The sequence below is a fragment of the Clinocottus analis genome, unplaced genomic scaffold (assembly GCF_023055335.1).
Source record: "Clinocottus analis isolate CAN_PGR_092001 unplaced genomic scaffold, fCliAna1.0.p SCAF_25, whole genome shotgun sequence".
NCBI lineage: Eukaryota > Metazoa > Chordata > Actinopteri > Perciformes > Cottidae > Clinocottus > Clinocottus analis.
In genome coordinates this window covers 4992908-5010207 of record NW_027175987.1, presented here as the reverse complement: position 1 = coordinate 5010207, position 17300 = coordinate 4992908, and the positions used below count along the sequence as shown (strand labels likewise).

The 17300-nt window shown below is 46.0% G+C and overlaps 2 protein-coding genes across 2 annotated transcripts in view; both read right to left on the bottom strand.

Moving 5' to 3' along the window:
* The window catches only part of fbn2b (fibrillin 2b), a 20718-nt gene extending 3537 nt beyond the window's left edge, over nt 1-17181 (bottom strand). The window contains exons 1-50 of the mRNA XM_068591175.1: nt 17175-17181; nt 16966-17088; nt 16422-16697; nt 16260-16313; nt 16040-16165; nt 15543-15668; nt 15151-15270; nt 14000-14137; nt 13581-13631; nt 13270-13395; nt 12900-13127; nt 12508-12633; nt 12286-12414; nt 12029-12154; nt 11638-11763; nt 11415-11537; nt 11127-11252; nt 10832-10957; nt 10293-10415; nt 10034-10156; nt 9803-9928; nt 9574-9696; nt 9086-9208; nt 8815-8976; nt 8613-8681; nt 8409-8534; nt 8177-8302; nt 7888-8037; nt 7707-7778; nt 7483-7608; nt 6676-6801; nt 6083-6208; nt 5861-5977; nt 5447-5575; nt 5226-5345; nt 4960-5085; nt 4663-4815; nt 4490-4555; nt 4276-4401; nt 3818-3937; nt 3614-3736; nt 3334-3465; nt 3110-3235; nt 2772-2978; nt 2471-2596; nt 2233-2355; nt 1402-1518; nt 1182-1310; nt 905-1024; nt 34-265 (exon numbers count right to left, since the gene is read on the bottom strand). Coding sequence (XP_068447276.1) covers nt 34-265; nt 905-1024; nt 1182-1310; nt 1402-1518; nt 2233-2355; nt 2471-2596; nt 2772-2978; nt 3110-3235; nt 3334-3465; nt 3614-3736; nt 3818-3937; nt 4276-4401; nt 4490-4555; nt 4663-4815; nt 4960-5085; nt 5226-5345; nt 5447-5575; nt 5861-5977; nt 6083-6208; nt 6676-6801; nt 7483-7608; nt 7707-7778; nt 7888-8037; nt 8177-8302; nt 8409-8534; nt 8613-8681; nt 8815-8976; nt 9086-9208; nt 9574-9696; nt 9803-9928; nt 10034-10156; nt 10293-10415; nt 10832-10957; nt 11127-11252; nt 11415-11537; nt 11638-11763; nt 12029-12154; nt 12286-12414; nt 12508-12633; nt 12900-13127; nt 13270-13395; nt 13581-13631; nt 14000-14137; nt 15151-15270; nt 15543-15668; nt 16040-16165; nt 16260-16313; nt 16422-16697; nt 16966-17062 — 6317 coding nt within the window. The 5' untranslated portion in view covers nt 17063-17088; nt 17175-17181. The remainder of the gene's footprint in view (nt 1-33; nt 266-904; nt 1025-1181; nt 1311-1401; nt 1519-2232; nt 2356-2470; nt 2597-2771; nt 2979-3109; nt 3236-3333; nt 3466-3613; nt 3737-3817; nt 3938-4275; nt 4402-4489; nt 4556-4662; nt 4816-4959; nt 5086-5225; nt 5346-5446; nt 5576-5860; nt 5978-6082; nt 6209-6675; nt 6802-7482; nt 7609-7706; nt 7779-7887; nt 8038-8176; nt 8303-8408; nt 8535-8612; nt 8682-8814; nt 8977-9085; nt 9209-9573; nt 9697-9802; nt 9929-10033; nt 10157-10292; nt 10416-10831; nt 10958-11126; nt 11253-11414; nt 11538-11637; nt 11764-12028; nt 12155-12285; nt 12415-12507; nt 12634-12899; nt 13128-13269; nt 13396-13580; nt 13632-13999; nt 14138-15150; nt 15271-15542; nt 15669-16039; nt 16166-16259; nt 16314-16421; nt 16698-16965; nt 17089-17174) is intronic.
* The window catches only part of LOC137794404 (fibrillin-2-like), a 35752-nt gene continuing 35564 nt past the window's right edge, over nt 17113-17300 (bottom strand). Inside the window, exon 13 of the mRNA XM_068591123.1 lies at nt 17113-17300. Within this exon, the coding sequence (XP_068447224.1) occupies nt 17113-17300 (188 nt within the window).

Sequence of the window (17300 nt, the reverse complement as noted above, 5' to 3'; positions counted from 1 at the left end):
TAAAATGATCGGTTTAATTTCCTGTTCCCTCACCCTTGTCCGGCTCTGTAGAAGCCTCCAGGACAGCCACACAGGTAGCCTCCGTCGGTGTTGGAGCAGCCGTAGCTACAGGGGTTGCCGCCCCTGCTGCATTCATTCACATCCTGGCAGCCACCAGCGCTCTGCTCAAAGTCGAAGCCAGAGGGACACACACACTTGAAGCTGCCCAGTGTGTTGTAGCACGAGGCAGAGCCACACGCTGATGAGCCCTGACACTCGTTTTCATCTGTTGAGGAAAGACCAAAAAGTGTGTGAGGAGACGGTACGGTGCATTTCTGCTGACATGTCTTTTGCATGTTGATGATTATAATTCAGCATTACAGCCGTTATCATCGTGAGTTGATCCTCTTTAGACAACTCTTCTTTTGGAAATCTTTAGAAACATGTTTTTAAAGGAGTTCTGAAACAAATACTTTCGTATAATTCTGTCCGGTTTCATGTTGTTGTGCCCAGTACTTCAGGGGATTTATGGAAACAAAGGATTGCAAATAGTTATATTCTAATATGATATAATCAGGAGTGAGTACATGAATACACCTTCTATAAAACATGCATACTTGGCTATTTTAATGTTTAGGGTAATTAAATGAGATCAATCAAGAAACTATAAGTATTATTCCTATGATTATCAGAACTCAAAGGAGAAACGTGATCACACGATTGACCACATTTCTACTTACATAAATCGCAGTTTTTTTAATATGAAATTATGCAGTAAATATGTAAAATTATACTGTAGGAAATTAGTGCAGTCTTAAAATACTTTAACCGTGATGGATTCCCCAGGTCCTCTTTACTGGTGTGCACCGGTGCCGTTGTTGTTCATTCCTGCCAACATGCCAAACGCACACAGCCTGTAACTCACCCACACACTGGTTCCACTGGTAGTGCTGCACGTAGCCCTGAGGACAGCCGCAGCGGAAACCTCCCATCATGTTCTGACAGCCGTGCTGACAGCGATGGTTACTGCCACACTCATCCACATCTGAGGAAGAGGAAAGTTACATGTTTTAGTTGCAAACTGTTTTCTCGTGCGACCAATATTTGCTGCCAGAATGTCATCCACGTTTCCATGACTTTGGATTTGAAACGTGGGAGAGACCTTCTTCTCGCTCAACGTAAATGTTTCTGTGTTCGCTCACCTTCACACTCCATGCCTGTGTTGTCCAGGGAGAAACCTTTCGTGCATTCACAGTTGAAGCTCCCAGGTGTGTTGATGCAGGAGGCCCGCGAGCCACACCCACTGTTCTGAGCGGAGCACTCGTTGTTGTCTGCAAAAAGAGAAGCAATGGATTTGATTGTAATCAAATTATAGTGTTTGCCTGTGAGGGCAACACTGATGTCCTGATGTCCTGTGCTCACCGATGCAGGCAGTCTGGTGCTGTGTGAAGCCGGGGGGACACTTGCAGGTGAAGCCTCCGATGGTGTTGACACAGAGGAACTGGCAGTTATGCTGCTTGGTCGAACATTCATCCAGATCTGAGAGGGAAAGAAGAAAGTACTTCACGTTCACCAGATTACGTGGAGGGACGGAGCCTCAAAGACGTAAAGCTTGTGAAGATGGAATTATATGAGAACAATATTTAATCTGTAACACACAATAACAATAGCTAGGACAGGCGAATGTCGGCTGTTTAAAACATAGAGTGATTGTTTGGAGATTATTTTTTAAAGGGGGCTTTTATTGTGAAAAGCATGAGCTTCGTGTGAAGATACAATTACACTGTTGAAATACGTTTTAAGAAGACCATTTTGTCATTGTAAAAGTTATCAGAGGCACCTTAAAGTCCGATCTGACATGGATATGTCTAGCCAATGAATGGAAGGTAAAATGATGGTGTAATATGCTTAAATATTGTAGATTCTAGCTGCCCCGGTCTGAACCATGGTGGCTTTAAAAGCTGAAAAATATGAAGCATTGGTTTAGTTTGAAGCTGAAATTATAAATATGTTGAGGACAGCCTGAAAATGTGCTGGTTTTTGTGTCTCGAACTTGTGTGATTACTACAAAGCTCCAAATAAAATGCAAAAAAGGGTACGGAAAAATAATACATTTGGGTTTAGAAGAACATAGGATAACAGTACTCGGACTACTCCAGTGTCGAGGGTAACAACACAACTCATTTGGTGAACTATCAAAAAAAAAGCTGAGCTATGAAATAACCAGCAATCCTAAATTAAGAGTCCACCTACCTTTGCACGTCTTTCCATCTGGCTGGAGGCTGTATCCTCTGGGGCAGGAGCAGAGGTAGCTTCCCTCTGTGTTTTTACACAGGAAGTTACATGGCTTCGGAGAAAGGCCGCACTCATCCATATCTGTACCGAGACATGGAAAATACAGACAGCTGTTCAGTATCGATGAAGCCCAATGCCTTTGAAACTAAACTGGCTGGTAACAAGAGAGAGTGTCAGAGGACAGAGATCAGCGTACCAAGACAGGAGGTTGCAGTGAAGTCGGTTTTATAGCCCACATTACAGTGGCAGCGGAAGGATCCGATGGTGTTGATGCACTGACCGTTCACACACATATCTGGCATCACCTGGCACTCGTTGATGTCTGGAAGTAAGAAGGCATTTTAGACAGTGATCTGGATTAGGGATTCACTCTGCCGGCATGAGCCATGAAGTTTCTTCATGACAGTGAGCCACCTGCTTGGTTTCCTTCTTTATGGCTTTCACTTTCAAAGATCGTGGCGATGAATTGAATCTAATTTGTTTGACGGGCCCCTCACCTCGCCCGTCTGTGGTATAGCCGGGTCCAAGTGGGCACATCTTCTTGTACTGTACGGTGCCAGGCAGCGGGCAGAGCTCACACTGTGAGCCCCAGCCTCGGCCCGTGTTGCAGCAGCACTCAGACTTGGTCACGCTGTTCCTGTTGGTGGATGACTGCTGGCACATGGTCTGCAGAACCTCGATGTAGCAGTAGCCCTTTCGGTTGTCTGAAGGAAAGGAGACACAAAAAACATGTTCTGGTTGCTAAACTTCCACTGAATGCGATCACAATAGCGGTTATGACGCCTTCACAGGCTTTGACAACGTGCTGTTCAGCGTTCAGCAGTTGTGATCTTACCAATGCATTCAGTTCCGGTGGAGCTCGACTCAAAGCCGTCATTGCACTCGCAGCGGTAGCTGCCCACTGTGTTGACACAGCGTCCGTCCTTGCAGATGCCAGGCTTGGCGCGGCACTCGTTCAGGTCTGCCAGTGTCCAGAGCAGAAGGGCGGGAGGATGAGGATGAGGAGAGCGAAGAGGACTGAGGATGACCTCTCACGTTGGCTGAAACATTTTTACTCACCCATGCATCCCTCTCCATCCGGTCTGCGCTGCATGCCAGGAGGGCAGATACACATGAAGGTACCGATCAGGTTCTTACAGGTCATGCCCTTGGAGTCGCAGTCATCCAGACCCTCGGAGCACTCGTCCTGGTCTGGTGAGGGACAATGACAGATGGACAATTAGGAATAAAACACAGGCGGCAAAACAGAATATATATATATATGAAAAATCTGAGATGACAGAAATCAAGCAGAGAAAAGTGACACGTTATGGAAATGAAATCTGCGGTTCCCTCTCACCTCTGCACATGCGTTGGTCATCTCGCAGCACGTAGCCACCCGGACACATACACTCGTAGGCCCCAAAGGTGTTAACACACCGGAAGGCACACAGCAGAGGATTCTGGGAGCATTCGTTGATGTCTGGGGTCAAGAAGAGAGACAGCTTATTTGAATTCATGATCATTTTACCTCTGCCAATGTGTTACTGTGTAAATGTCTGACCTTCACAGGTCATCATGGGTCCGGGTTCGAATCCTTCCTGGCACGAACACTCGAAGCCTCCCTCAACATTGGTGCAGGTTCCATTTCCACACGGGTTTCCTATTGAGCACTCGTCAGTGTCTGGAGAAGAGCGGGGTATAGACGGAGCAGGCCATCAAAACCAATGACACACTTTCAGTGTACCTGAGACTTTAAAAGCACTTATGAGCAGCTTCAATGTTACTCCTAAAATAGATCAGGCTCTAATGCAGGAAAAGGCTGCTACTGGTGATAAAAAAAAAATAGCGTCACACGAATTTCATTATGTATTTTGAGACATGGCAATATAGTTCCTAAAAAAAGATATGTCAAGCGACAGTTTATTGCAGCTGTTTCTGTATGAATACTTAAAATACTCAGTGTGTCTCGATGATTCCAATGTTGCATTTTGTTAACTGTAATATCAGAAACCATCTCACCAACACAGTTGACTCCGGTGTAATCCAGGTTGTAGCCGAAGGGGCATTCACAGCGGAAGGAACCATCTGTATTAATGCAGATGCCATTCTGGCAGATCCCTGGGTTTTCCAGACATTCATTCATATCTAAAGAAAGCAGAAGAAAATGAGCCTATTTTTCAAACATATAAACAAAACGCGGTTCGAGGTACTTGATGTACGTTTCGGCCCTCACCTTCACGAGCGTCTCCCGGTCCAGGCAGGGCTCCGAGGCCGAAGGGACACAGAGTGTCAAAAGCAGCTGGAAATGCACGCAGAAAAAAAAAGGTCAGCTTGATTATTCTTAACAAATGTCGCTGTGTGCCTGTGATGTCTTCATTAAAGATACAGTTTCATTGTGTTACACACCCTCGCTCTCTCGTGGGCACAGCTCACAGGGAAGGCCCCAGCCCTCTCCCGGCATCTTGCTGCAGCAGCACTTGGCCTTGGTGTTGTTCGAAGCTTTGGGCACGGAGCACTTTCCTGCCTCAAATTTGGTGAAACAGAAGCTCTCTCTGGTATCTGCCGAAAGAATGACGGACAGTAATTGGTCTGTCACTCATGGGACACACAAAGACAAAAACGTCCTCCCCCACTTCAGTAAGGGAGATAAAAGACGTCACATGAGCGACTTCATTCAGGATAGTAACGAACAGCTTCTCTCACCGTAGCAGCGCCGTTTGTTGTCAGAGAGTACGAAGCCCGTCTGGCAGGTGCACTGGAAGCTCCCAGGGGTGTTGGTGCAGGTGCCAAACTGACAGATGTTAGGTTCCACCTCACACTCGTTGATATCTGGAACGTAGTAAGGGAGATGTGGAAATCACGGTGGTGAGAGTGCGTTAGAGCAGATGGCTCAGTGTATGTGTATTGAGTATATGTGTACTGAAGCTTGTCTACCACTGCATGTGTATGTGTGTGTGTGTGTGTCTCACCTATACACTGGTCATTCTGCACCTCATAGCCAGGAGGGCAGATACATCTGAAAGATCCGTCCAGATTCTGACAAGTTCCCGGAGAGCAAGTGCCGGGTAGACTCACACACTCATTGATATCTGTGGAAAATCACACAGTTTACAAATGAGAGAGTGTTCGTTTATAGCCGTGCATGTCAAACAAACTGTTGAGTATGATCAATCAATAGCCCATGACATACCAACGCAGTTTTTCCCATCTGGAGTATTCTCATAACCCTCATGGCAGAGACACTGGAAGGAGCCCAGGCCATTGATACACTGTCCGTTCCTGCACACTTGGCCCTGGAGGGCACTGCACTCGTCTATGTCTGTAAGGGCAACATTGTAAGGATGAGGGCTCTAAACATCCCTCTGATTCCGGATATCCATCGACAAACACACCAGAAACATCAAGCGCTTCTGAAAGAAATGTTATTTGTCACACAGGAAAGGTCAAAACCGATTTGATGTCATCTGCCGAATGTCCGGAAAAGGGGGGTGGGGCATGTTCTTCGTGGAATTTAAAGGGGGAAATCCTGAACAATATGACATCGAAAGACTTTGACCCTGACTGCTGTTGACCTTTGTAGAGCAGAACTGTCAATGATCCGTACCCATGCAGTCGTTGTTGTGTGTGAGCTCGAAGCCGGGGAAGCAGAGGCAGTTGTAGGATCCCACTGTGTTTTTACAGGTACCGTTACCACATGGCTGTCTGTCGCACTCGTCGATGTCTGAAATGCACACAGAAGGATCAACATTGAGACTTAATACGCAGGCTTACAAGCAACACACACACTGCTGTGTGTCTTTGTGTAGTTTTCGGTCCAGCTCCTCACCCATGCACATGGTCTGGTCAGCAGTAGCCTTGAAGCCGTTGTGGCAGAGACAGCGATAGCTTCCCTGCGTGTCGATGCACTCTCCATGGCTGCACACATTCGGGATTTCCTGGCACTCATTACGGTCTGAACAAGAAAGAAATGATTGTGAAGTTGAAATGTCATAAAATGTTGAAAATATCCATTCTGATGTTTTTCAAGCACAAGGTTCATCTTACAAATAGTTTGTTTCATCAAAAATCAAAATATATTAAATTATCTATAATGTGAAATGCACAGAAGACACACATGTTATCTTTGAGAAACTGGTTCCATCATCTTTTCTTTGATTGGCTTGGTTATTATAACAGCCGATACATTTACTGTTAATTTAAGTCAACGCAGTCATACTTTATGTTTTAGTTTTAGTGTAAATCACCTTTTGTGTGTGTTGTATGGTATTTATAATACGTTTGTTTTGTTCTATTCCATCATTAGTGTCAATGGATGTCAATGTTTTACATTTTCCTCACATCCCCGACACAATTAGCCCGACTCTCTGGTATTTACGGACAGGAAACCCCAGTGAGGCCTGTCACACAGGCTGCACTCACCCAAACAGGCCCCACTGGGGGACAGTTTGAAGCCTGGCGAGCATTCGCAGCGGTAGCTGCCCGGAATGTTGATGCAGTTGGCGTGGCGTTGGCACAGGTTATCCCCGCTGTTGCACTCATCAATATCTATGCAGGGGGAAGAAAAAGAGAAACAGCAAACGTCAATCACAGGCGCCGTAACTGTCTGTTCAAAGCTTGTGGACAGCAGGAGAGAATAAAGACAGCTCCATTTTAGCTCTGGGACAGTTGGGACGCTGGTCCGACGCTGGCAGGTTCTGGTCTGGATGACTGAAGGTCCAGGCTGGTGCTCTCTTCCAGAGCCACTATGCTTGTCTTTACAAGGACATCACTCATTTGGGAAAAGGCAGCATTAAGTCCACTGAGTGGACTGCTTGCGAAAGTGCCTCTCGGCCAGTGAGTGAGTGTAAGCTGTGTTTGTTTGTGTGCCGAGTGTGTTGGTGTGATTAAGTGCAGAGATGGTTTTGAGTGTTTGTGCCAGAAGTAAGTATATACTCTGTACCGTATAAGGAAGGCATAAGTGTGCAATGATTCAGCAGCGGGATCAAAAGAGGAAATACACTGTTCGGAAGTAAAAGTGTGTGTGTGTGGAGACTTACTTTTATGAGTGTAAAGAGTGAGAGACAAAAAAAAAAAGGAAAAACAAAATATGCAAAAGAGCAGGAAATCTATGGAACACCATGTGCTCACCGTCTCATAAGAGGTGGGTTGGTTTTCAAGTCACAGAGAGTTGCGGTGATCTTCTCTTGCAGCAAACACAGTAAGAGGAGCACAAAGAGAGAGTCGTACCTTCACAGATGAGCAGTATGTTGTTGTAGCTGAAGCCCATTGGACATTCACAGCGGAAGCTCCCGATCTGATTGATACACACTCCACTGGCACAGATACCAGGTATCTCCCTGCACTCGTCGATATCTGTACGAAACAACACCACACAACGTAATAATGCAAACTGCGCCTTGTTACAGCACCGCCTTTGCGCACTAACCCTTTCGACCTTGTTTTGACCTTACCGATCGGCTTGCCAGTGTGGATGTCAATGATGAAGCCGGGAGCCTGGTTACCACACAGTAACTGGTACTCAGCTGAAACAGACAGGACAGGAGACGCTCAGCGACAGTAATGAAAATGCACTCGTACAGCGACGTTCTACTTGTGTCAGAATACGCCTCTCTTGTGTTTATCGACACTTACTGGTGGCAGGAGTTGGGCAGGACTCACACGGCTTGTTCCAGGCTTTCCCCACGTTGTAGGCACAGCAGCACATCTTCTTTGTCATGTTGAAGGACAGCTCGTTCTCACACGTGTCATTGTAGTTCCGGTAACACACACTCTTCCTCATGTCTGCGTCACAAAGAGTTGGACAGTCCTTTCAATCCAAAAGCTGAGAGCCGGCATTTAGAAATGTTTGCCTTTTCAAACAGTGAGTGCTGTTTTAGTTTCAGACGTGAGAACTATTTTCTTGTCTGTCTTTCTCACTCACCCATACAGTTGTTTCCTCCATTGACCTGCATGTACTCAGGGGGACACACACAGGTGTAGTTGCCCAGAGTGTTGTAGCAGGTACCAGGTCCACAGATCCCGATGTGGGCCGTGCACTCATCGATATCTGTATTTAAAGATATGATCATTCGAAAAAAAAAAAAGTTGAGGTAAGAGCAGGTTGTTAATTTTCCCAAAAACAAATTCGGTGGCATTTCTCTTTCAGCTCTGACCTTCACAGATGCGAGTCTCCTCGTTGAGATAGTAGCCTGCTGGGCACTCACACTGGAAACTACCAAATGTGTTAATACAGTTGCCACCCTGGCAGAGACCTGGCAGCTCCTGGCACTCATCAATATCTAGAGAATCATTCAAATTGTTAGTTGATTCCACAAATATAAGCCAACGTTTACGTTTTAGAAAGTCGGAGGATTTACCTTCAAGGATAACCGTGATGGGGTTGGGTCTGAATCCTTCTCCTCCTGGACAAAGGGTCTTATATTCCGCTACAGACAAGACACACAGCAAGTTAGTGTGTGTGTCCATTTCAGAGTGTATCAGAATAGCGAAGACAACCGGGGGTGACTGAATTTGCAGCACATGAAGGTGATCGATCAGTCGAGGTCCTGCGGTACGTACTGGAGTTGGTGGGAGGGCACATTTCACAGGGGTTTCCCCAGGCTCTTCCCAGGGAGCAGCAACAGGAAGCTCGTGTCACGCCTACGCCGATCTCTGCACTGCAGGAGATTCCTCCATCGCCACGTCCAAAAGTGTCCAGGAAGCAGTTGCCCACACGGGTGTCTGAGAAAGACAAATATTGGCTTATCATTACAAGGGAGCGTCACTTTCATGTGTCAGGAACGTATGACTGAAATAAAGAGTGCTTGGGCCAGCTTTTAGTGTGACTCACCCACGCAGCCCACTCCTGTGGGGTTGAGCTCAAAGTCAGCTGGGCAGTTACACAGGTAGCTCCCTGGAGTGTTCGCACACAGCCCGTTGATGCAGTTCACAGGATCCGCACATTCGTTGATATCTGCAGTACACACAGAAGCTCAGCAACACACACCAGACACGTTTCGAAAATATATTGACCTATGAGTTTAATATGCTGCTGCAAGGGGCCAAATACTACTTTTAATGAGTTTAAATCTTGCTTGTGTTGCAAATTAACAGAGGGATGATTTAAAGGAGATCTGTACAAAAACTGAGAAATAATGGAATAAACAGACGCTATTAGACAGATTTTTGGTCTTTGCATACGTTGGATATCTTTCATCAAAGATTCTCAAGTGGTGACACGATGCATAAATGCAGGCTGTTATTGTCAAAGAAACTCAGCCAGTTCTACGTCTGAACTACGTGATTTAAGGGCTCGAGTTGCAGAAGCTCAACACTAACCAGTGCAGTTTCCTCCGCTGCGGTCCAGTTCGTAACCATCATCACACACACAGCGGAACATCCCTGGAAGGTTTTGGCACATTCCAAACACGCAAATGTTTTGGAAATTACACTCATCGATGTCTGTGGCGAAGGCGACACGGAGAGAGAGGAAATGTTAGTTCCACTACGTGAATGTCAAACAAAAACCAGCAAAGGGAATACAAATGTGACAGAAGGAATGCAGCACCTTGGCAGGCCTTGCTGTCCTCTGTGGGAGTGAAGCCCATTTCACACTCGCAGCGGTAGCCGCCCGGAGCATTCAGACACTGTCCGTTCTCACACAGGTTCACGTTGTCTGCACACTCGTCCATGTCTGAAACAGAGCAGACGGGTCCATTTTAAACTCACTGTGCGTGGTACTCACTGGCCACTCACAGTGGCGTGTATTTCATTATTAAGAATGCTTCAGCAGTCTTACCAGAGCAGGAAAATCCATCCCCATTGAAGCCCTCCTTGCAGGTACACCTGTAGGATCCCGGTGTGTTGACGCAGTCTGCATTGGGGTTGCAGTTGTGGTCCTCCAGAGAGCATTCATCCTGATCTGCAGGAAGGAAGAGAAAGAAAGTGTGAGAAAAGTAAACTTAATCAAAGCAGTCTGAGCAATCAGATATTCTTGAGTGCAGAAGAACATTTTGTTCCTTTCTTTTGTCTTGAAAATGATCAGCATATGCACTCACCCACACACTTGAGGCCGTCTCCCACCCAGCCGTCTCGACAGCGGCATTTGAAGCTTCCAGGCACGTTGATGCAGGCGGCATGCATGTCACAGTTATGAGCCCCGATCTCACATTCATCAACATCTGGAGAGGTATAGAGATCACTTAGCCAATACTTCAGGCAGACAGTAACACACATTTGCCTTTTAAACATTAAACAAAATGAAAAAATCGAATATTTCAGCCTTAGGTTTGTGTGTATAATGCTCCTGTATTAATTGCATTCAAAAATATGTTCAAATGTAACTTTTTTTGCGTAACAGATATTTTTCAGTTCTATTTGTATTTGAGCCGATAATGAACTAACATTGTTTTAAATGGTGGACCTTTAACTGGTGAATGCATGGGTGACCTGTCTCAACACTCGTCTGAGAGTTGGACACAGAGAGGCTCAGACCTCTCAGCCCCAGATGTTTGTGTTTGAGTGTGTGTGTGTGTGTGTGTGTGTGTGTGTGTGTGTGTGTGTGTGAGTCGGTGGGAGAGAGTGTGTGTGTGTGTACCTGTGCAGCCAGTGGATCCCTTCTTGACAAAGTATCCCAGCTGGCAGTGGCAGATGAAGGAGCCTTTGGTGTTCTCACAGTCGCCGTGGAGGCAGATGTTTGGGTTCAAGTCACACTCGTTCACATCTGGGCAGACAGTGATGGACAGACGCAGATAGCATGTGAATGTTCTGGCCTTCAGAGATTAGAGTGACCGATACTGACTCTGACAGAGGAAGTCCCATAGATCAGCTCAGAGGAACTGAAGAATAAGTTAAAGTTACATTCATATTCTGAGTATTGTTGTTCATCTCACCGATACACGTCCTCATGTCCATAGAGGCCATGAAGCCATCGTAGCACAGACAGCGGTATTCCCCGGGAATGTTGGTGCACTGGCCTCCGTCACAGATGTCTGGAGTTTCCTCGCACTCATCAATATCTAGTAGAAACAGCAGAAAATACTTTTTAATAAGATGCAGGTGGAAAATGTAGAAGATCAGAGAGAAAAGCACGAGTGTGTTTTCTTTCACGGGAAAACTTCCGGGATGTGATATGAACATCTCATTATGACATTGCTGCATTTCTTCTTCACTGTGTTTACCTGAGCAGGTCCTGAGGTCGGGCATGAGAGCGTAGCCCTCACTACAACTGCACTCGTAGCTTCCCTCCGAGTTGGTGCAGTGCGTTTCACAGCCTCCGTTCATAATGGTGCATTCATCAATATCTGCAAAGAAGGTCCCCGTGAAGGCTCACATCTGTTTTTCATTCCATAAGAAGGTAAAGTACACACCCAGATAATCCCCTGGTTACTTCCTTCCACTTACCAACGCAGCCCTGTCGATCTGGCGTGGCCTGGTAACCGGTGTCACACGAGCACTGGTAGGTTCCCGCCAAGTTGACACACTGGCCATGCTTGCACAGGTTGTCACTCAGCTGGCACTCGTTCACATCTGGCGGGACAAGCAAAGAAGTTAGGCAATTTCTACAATCACGCGCGTTGTGCTTTGCAGTAAGAATGAATTTGAGATACAACACAGGTTTACAGAAAACAAAAGATCCAGATTAGAAAGGGTTGACACTGTGAAGCAGTTTGTGACACATCTCAAGCACACGAGGTCTACAAATGACTTCAGCATGAAGTATGATGAATAACACCTCGCGAACTTGTGTGTGTGTGTGTGTGTGTGTGTGTGTGCTTTATGACGCATGATTCACCTTCGCAGACAGATCCATCGCTGCTGAGCGAGTGTCCAGGGGGACATTCACACTCATAACTCCCTTCCGTGTTCAGGCAGGTTCCTCCACGACACAACAGGGGATTTCTCTCACACTCATCAATGTCTGTCAGCAGAGAGAGAGAGAGGGAAGACGGAGAAAGAGGAGGTGAATAGAGAGAGACATGAATTCAAACACGGTGTATCATTTGAAATTGCGTCGCTCTGAGTGTATCCGACTGTGTGTTTCCAACTCACCCATGCAGTTCTTCATCATCATGAAGCCGCTCTCGTAGCCCTCGAAACATTCACACTCGAAGCTGCCGGGCGTGTTGACACAAGTCCCGTGACCACACAAGTCCGGGGAGATGCGGCACTCGTCGATGTCTAAAACACAGAAAAACATCAACAGCGGAAGCCCTCGCAAACTGCTCACTCTTCGTGACGTGTTTCATGTATTTTAAATCAATGTGCTCGCACCTGTGCAGTTCCTCTCTTCTGCGGTGAGAGCGAAGCCATTGTTGCAGCGACACTTGAAACTGCCGATGGTGTTCCGGCAATTTCCGTGCGTGCACAGGCCCTGGAACACCTTACACTCATTCACATCTGGAGAGGGAGAAAGAAAGTTGAAATGGCCACGGCTTCGAAAAACTAATCAAAAACATATATTAATACACATTATAAACAGTGTGAACATTCCAGGTTAGGGGTTAAAGTTTTCCACTTGGATTACAGGGTTCTTTTAAAACATGTACACACTCGTGGTGTCACAAAGCCCTTTGAGTTTGTACATTTGTAAATTTGAATGAGAGTTGAGACTTTCAAAAGTTGTAAATGTGTAAATTTGAATGAGAGTTGTAAATTCTCGGTACCCTTGTAGAACGGCCTGCCGGTCAGAATCTCTCCTCTGTTGGCGAAGCCGGGCCCTCTGGGGCAGATGGCTCTGTACTCGGTGGTGGCCGGTTTGGGACACTCCTCACAGTCGATGCCCCAGGCCGAACCCACTGAACAGCAGCACATGTCCACGCGGTACCTCCCTGGCAGCGGCTCGCCACACTCATCCTCGTGCCACTTCATGTAGCACTGCTCACTGCGCGTATCTGGAAAAGTTTGTGGGAAGATTGAAAAACAAAGTCGCCTCTCTTTCTAAGGTTTGTCTGGATAGCTCAGTGACATAACCGCCTCTCGAAATATCACTTTCATTGCGAGTAATGTCTTTGTCGTGCTGTTTGGTCCTCTTACCCACACATGTGCGTCCAGTACCGTCCAAGGTGAGGCCCTCAGCGCACTCGCAGAGGAACGAGCCCTGGCTGTTCACACAGCGGCCGTTTGTGCACACTCCAGGGAACACCTCGCACTCATTAATGTCTAAAAGGAGGGGGGCATTACACCACAATTACAAGGTGAAACACAGACTATTTCGATGTGTTTAAAGATATCTGCAGGGAGAACATGAAGGCACATTGCAAGGACAAAAAGATGATTTCGCAGGCGCTGATGTCGGATGAAGGGAGCACTTCATCACCATTCATCCAATTATAAAATGTTCTTACCTTCACAGACGACGCCCTTCATACGAGCAAAACCTCGAGAGCAGGCGGTGTCTGAGGGGACAGGACAACGTTAAGAAACAAAATAAAGACTTTCAATACATGAGCGCGTGTATGCATACATTGGTTCGTCACAATATTAAGAAGGTATTGATACTTCCTTTTTGAACAATGCAAAGCCCAAAAACTGTTTTCCCTTCTTGGCAAAGTGTTTCTTTTGATTACGTAGTAATAATGGAGCAATTATAATGTGTGCAATTGTAACCACTACTCAATATGAATTTTAAACAGTGATCCAAATGCCATTTCAGAGGTTTGTCAACAAATCTTATAGCCTCACTCAACACAAGTTTGACTTAAAATGGTTTATAGCATCACACACTGGCAGGAGAAATGAGCAGCATCCTCGTGTGAGAACTGACCGATCTCGCAGGGTTCACAGGGGCTGCCCCAGGCGGCTCCCAGTGTGGAGCAGCACTCCGACTTCAGTGTGGCTCCGTTGATGTTGACCTCGCAGCGGTTGTCTTGTATCGTCAGCCAGCATGTGCTCTTCATGCTGTCTGTGGAGCCGAAGGTACAACAGAGAAGACTTGATTATAGAGATCTTGAGGGATTCCCCCCATAATCAGTTAACATTCAGTGTTAACCGGGTTCATTAGTGCAGTTACATCTTCACAAGACATTTGTTAAAGACATGACAATATTACTCCACAGCACTACGAGTGGAGAAAATACCAAGATCTCCCCAGGGTACCTTTAACTATGGCAACAAAATACTCCACAAACACAATCACAAGGTCGCCTTTAACTTTCCTAACTGGCATAAAACATTTGTTTTGGGCTGCACGCAGAGCTGAGTAAAGTAAAGCCCATGCGTCATTACATTTAATCCTATGCCTTTCCATTCCTAATGAACGAAAGGAGTGCACAGTCATACCAGTGACACCCTTTTCCAAGACCACAAGACCACCCAAACACAAAACCACCATTCACTCTCATTTTTTTTCTCCCCGTTGAGGGATGGGCTCTAAAACAAAAACAGAAATGAACCAAACCAGAAAAATTTGTAGATATTTGACAGAGCCAGCTCATGCAACATGCATGAGGATATTTATTTTATGACTCATGCTCCCTTCCAGTTACAAAAACATCTGCATTTTGTATTAGCATGTAGCTTTCTCAGAATGATTTCCCAAAAGTAACAAAACTCATAACAAGTGGAATATTTCACTTCAGCAGAGAGTCTGACATACCTCATGTCATTTTTAATCTGCGGCAGATCTCTGTGAAGTAAAGCAATCCCCATGTGAACCAAGGTTATGCATGCAAGTATTTTTCTAATAAATTATTGTGTGTGCCTTTTTGCCCAACATCTGAGGATGATAATGTATCTGGATGGCTCCTGGAATCCTTAACAGCCTCAGTGTTTATTTACAAGACCTCGATTCAAATGATTACAGAAAGACTCCAACACCAATTATTTCACATTTGTAATCATTATCCTGAGCAGTTTCTCGGACCCTGACGTGCTGCTCTGAAGTGCGCCGGGCTCTTGGGAGGACGGATGTCTTACCCACACAGATGGTGTTGGTGGAGTCCAGCTTGCTGCCATGGGTGCACTCGCAGTTGAAGGACCCGGCCACGTTGCGACACGCTCCATTGATGCACGGGCTGGAATCGCATTCGTTGATATCTGAAACATGTGCAAACACGCACTTGAGGTCGAGGCTGATTCAAACCGAGCATCATCATCATCATCATCATTTGGCGGATACAAGCAGTGTGTGTCCTTTTTCCGTGAGCCGCATGTTTACTGGAAACTACATGCAACACATCTGGTAATAATGCCACCTCATGATGGCCTCGATCGGAGGTGAAAATGACAAAACACGTGTGGCTGTGAGGCAGCACAAACACACCAGCGTGTTTGTGAGTCAGAAAGAATGCGGGTGCGCGAGAGCTCACCTTCGCAGGTCTCTGAGTCGGGTTTGAAGACGTATCCTTTGGGACAGGAGCAGGTGTAGGAGCCGGGAGTGTTTCTGCAGAGGCCGTTGTCACAAAGCAGACGGTTCACGAGGCACTCGTTGATATCTGCGGGGAGAAGGCAATGGTTTGAAAATAGAGGACAGGAATGAAAGGTTTAAGATATATCTAATGGAAGCACTAACACTCATATCAACAGTTTTGGCCTTGTAGCGAGACGAGCTTTTGAATAGAGAAATAACACTGTCACATGAGAAACGTTGAATTCAATTCACTCATTGCTGCCTTTCTTGGTCTGGTTAAACCAGCTTGTGGTGGATAGTGTTCGCTAATATTGGCAAACTTTAGAAAGACATATACAGTTACGATTTTATGACTTCTCTCCTCGTGATGCTGTATCTTAAAAGAAATGTACCTGTATGTGGCCACTATAAACATATTTTTACATCCCGAACAAAAAAAATACTCCACTGACTCACCAACACAGTTTTTGCCACTTGTGTCAGACTCGTAGCCGATATTGCAGATGCACCGGTAGCTTCCTCTCAGATTTTCACATATGCCGTTCTGACAAATGTCTGGGTCCAGGGCACACTCATTGATGTCTAAGAGAGGACAGGCATTATGTAGATTCATTCTGATACCAGTGTTTCTAAACAGCACTGGCAGAACATTGACTTTCATGAACAAAATACTCACCTCTGCCGTCAGCTGTAATGCCAATACCACTGTTGCATACAGCCTGGAACTCGGCTGGAAGAAACATCAGATGAGCCGGATTACATCTTTTCTTTCTCCACAAAATGAACTAAGATTTGTAAAAATGTCATTGAACAGTATGAAGCAAATGAAAGACTGTACCTGAGTTTCTGGAGGGGCAGGGATAGCAAGGCTCTCCAAAACCATGTTCAGCATTGGCACAGCAGCACTCAGACTTGGTCACCGCACCCGGGAACGGCCGTGAACATGTACCCATCTTTATGGCGCCGTAGCAAGTGGTCCTCATGTGCGTGTCCACACACACTCTCCCATCAACATCGATAGCCAGGCCGGGAGGGCACTCGCAGCGGAAGGAGCCCTCAGAGTTTAGGCAGCGTCCATTCATACAAATGCCAGGAGTCAGACACTCATCAATGTCTGATGGAGAGAGAGACCATGACATATCTACCACAGGTCGGCTTCAGCCTATGAGCAGAATAGGCTATCCTCACTAAATCCTCACTAAATATGCAAAGTATATATATATAAATACGTTTCTGATAATGATGAATTATTTCATCATTCTGGATGCTTAACTCATAGTCGGCACAATTAATTGTACAGACATACATGAGTGTCAAGACAGATTTGTCAACAGTGCGGAAGCACAGTGTTTGATTTAAATGTTTGGATAAATCCTCCATACCGGTGCAGTAGCGTCCGTTAGGCGCTAAAGCAAAGCCGGGCTTGCAGATACACTTGAAGCTGCCGTCTTCATTTATACACATGCCATTGTGACACATGTTGGTGGTGGCGCACTCGTCGTGATCTAGAGGGAAACAGGAGGACAATGTCAGGTCAAGTTTGTAAAAGGTTGAGAGTTCATGTAAAGATCAACTTGTGTGTGCTCCTCACCGATGCAGTTCTTTCCATCAGGGGTGAGCTCGAAGCCAGCATTGCAAATACACTGAAAGCTTCCCTCCGTGTTGACACAGCGGCCGTTGCGACACATCACACCATTCACAATACACTCATCAATAT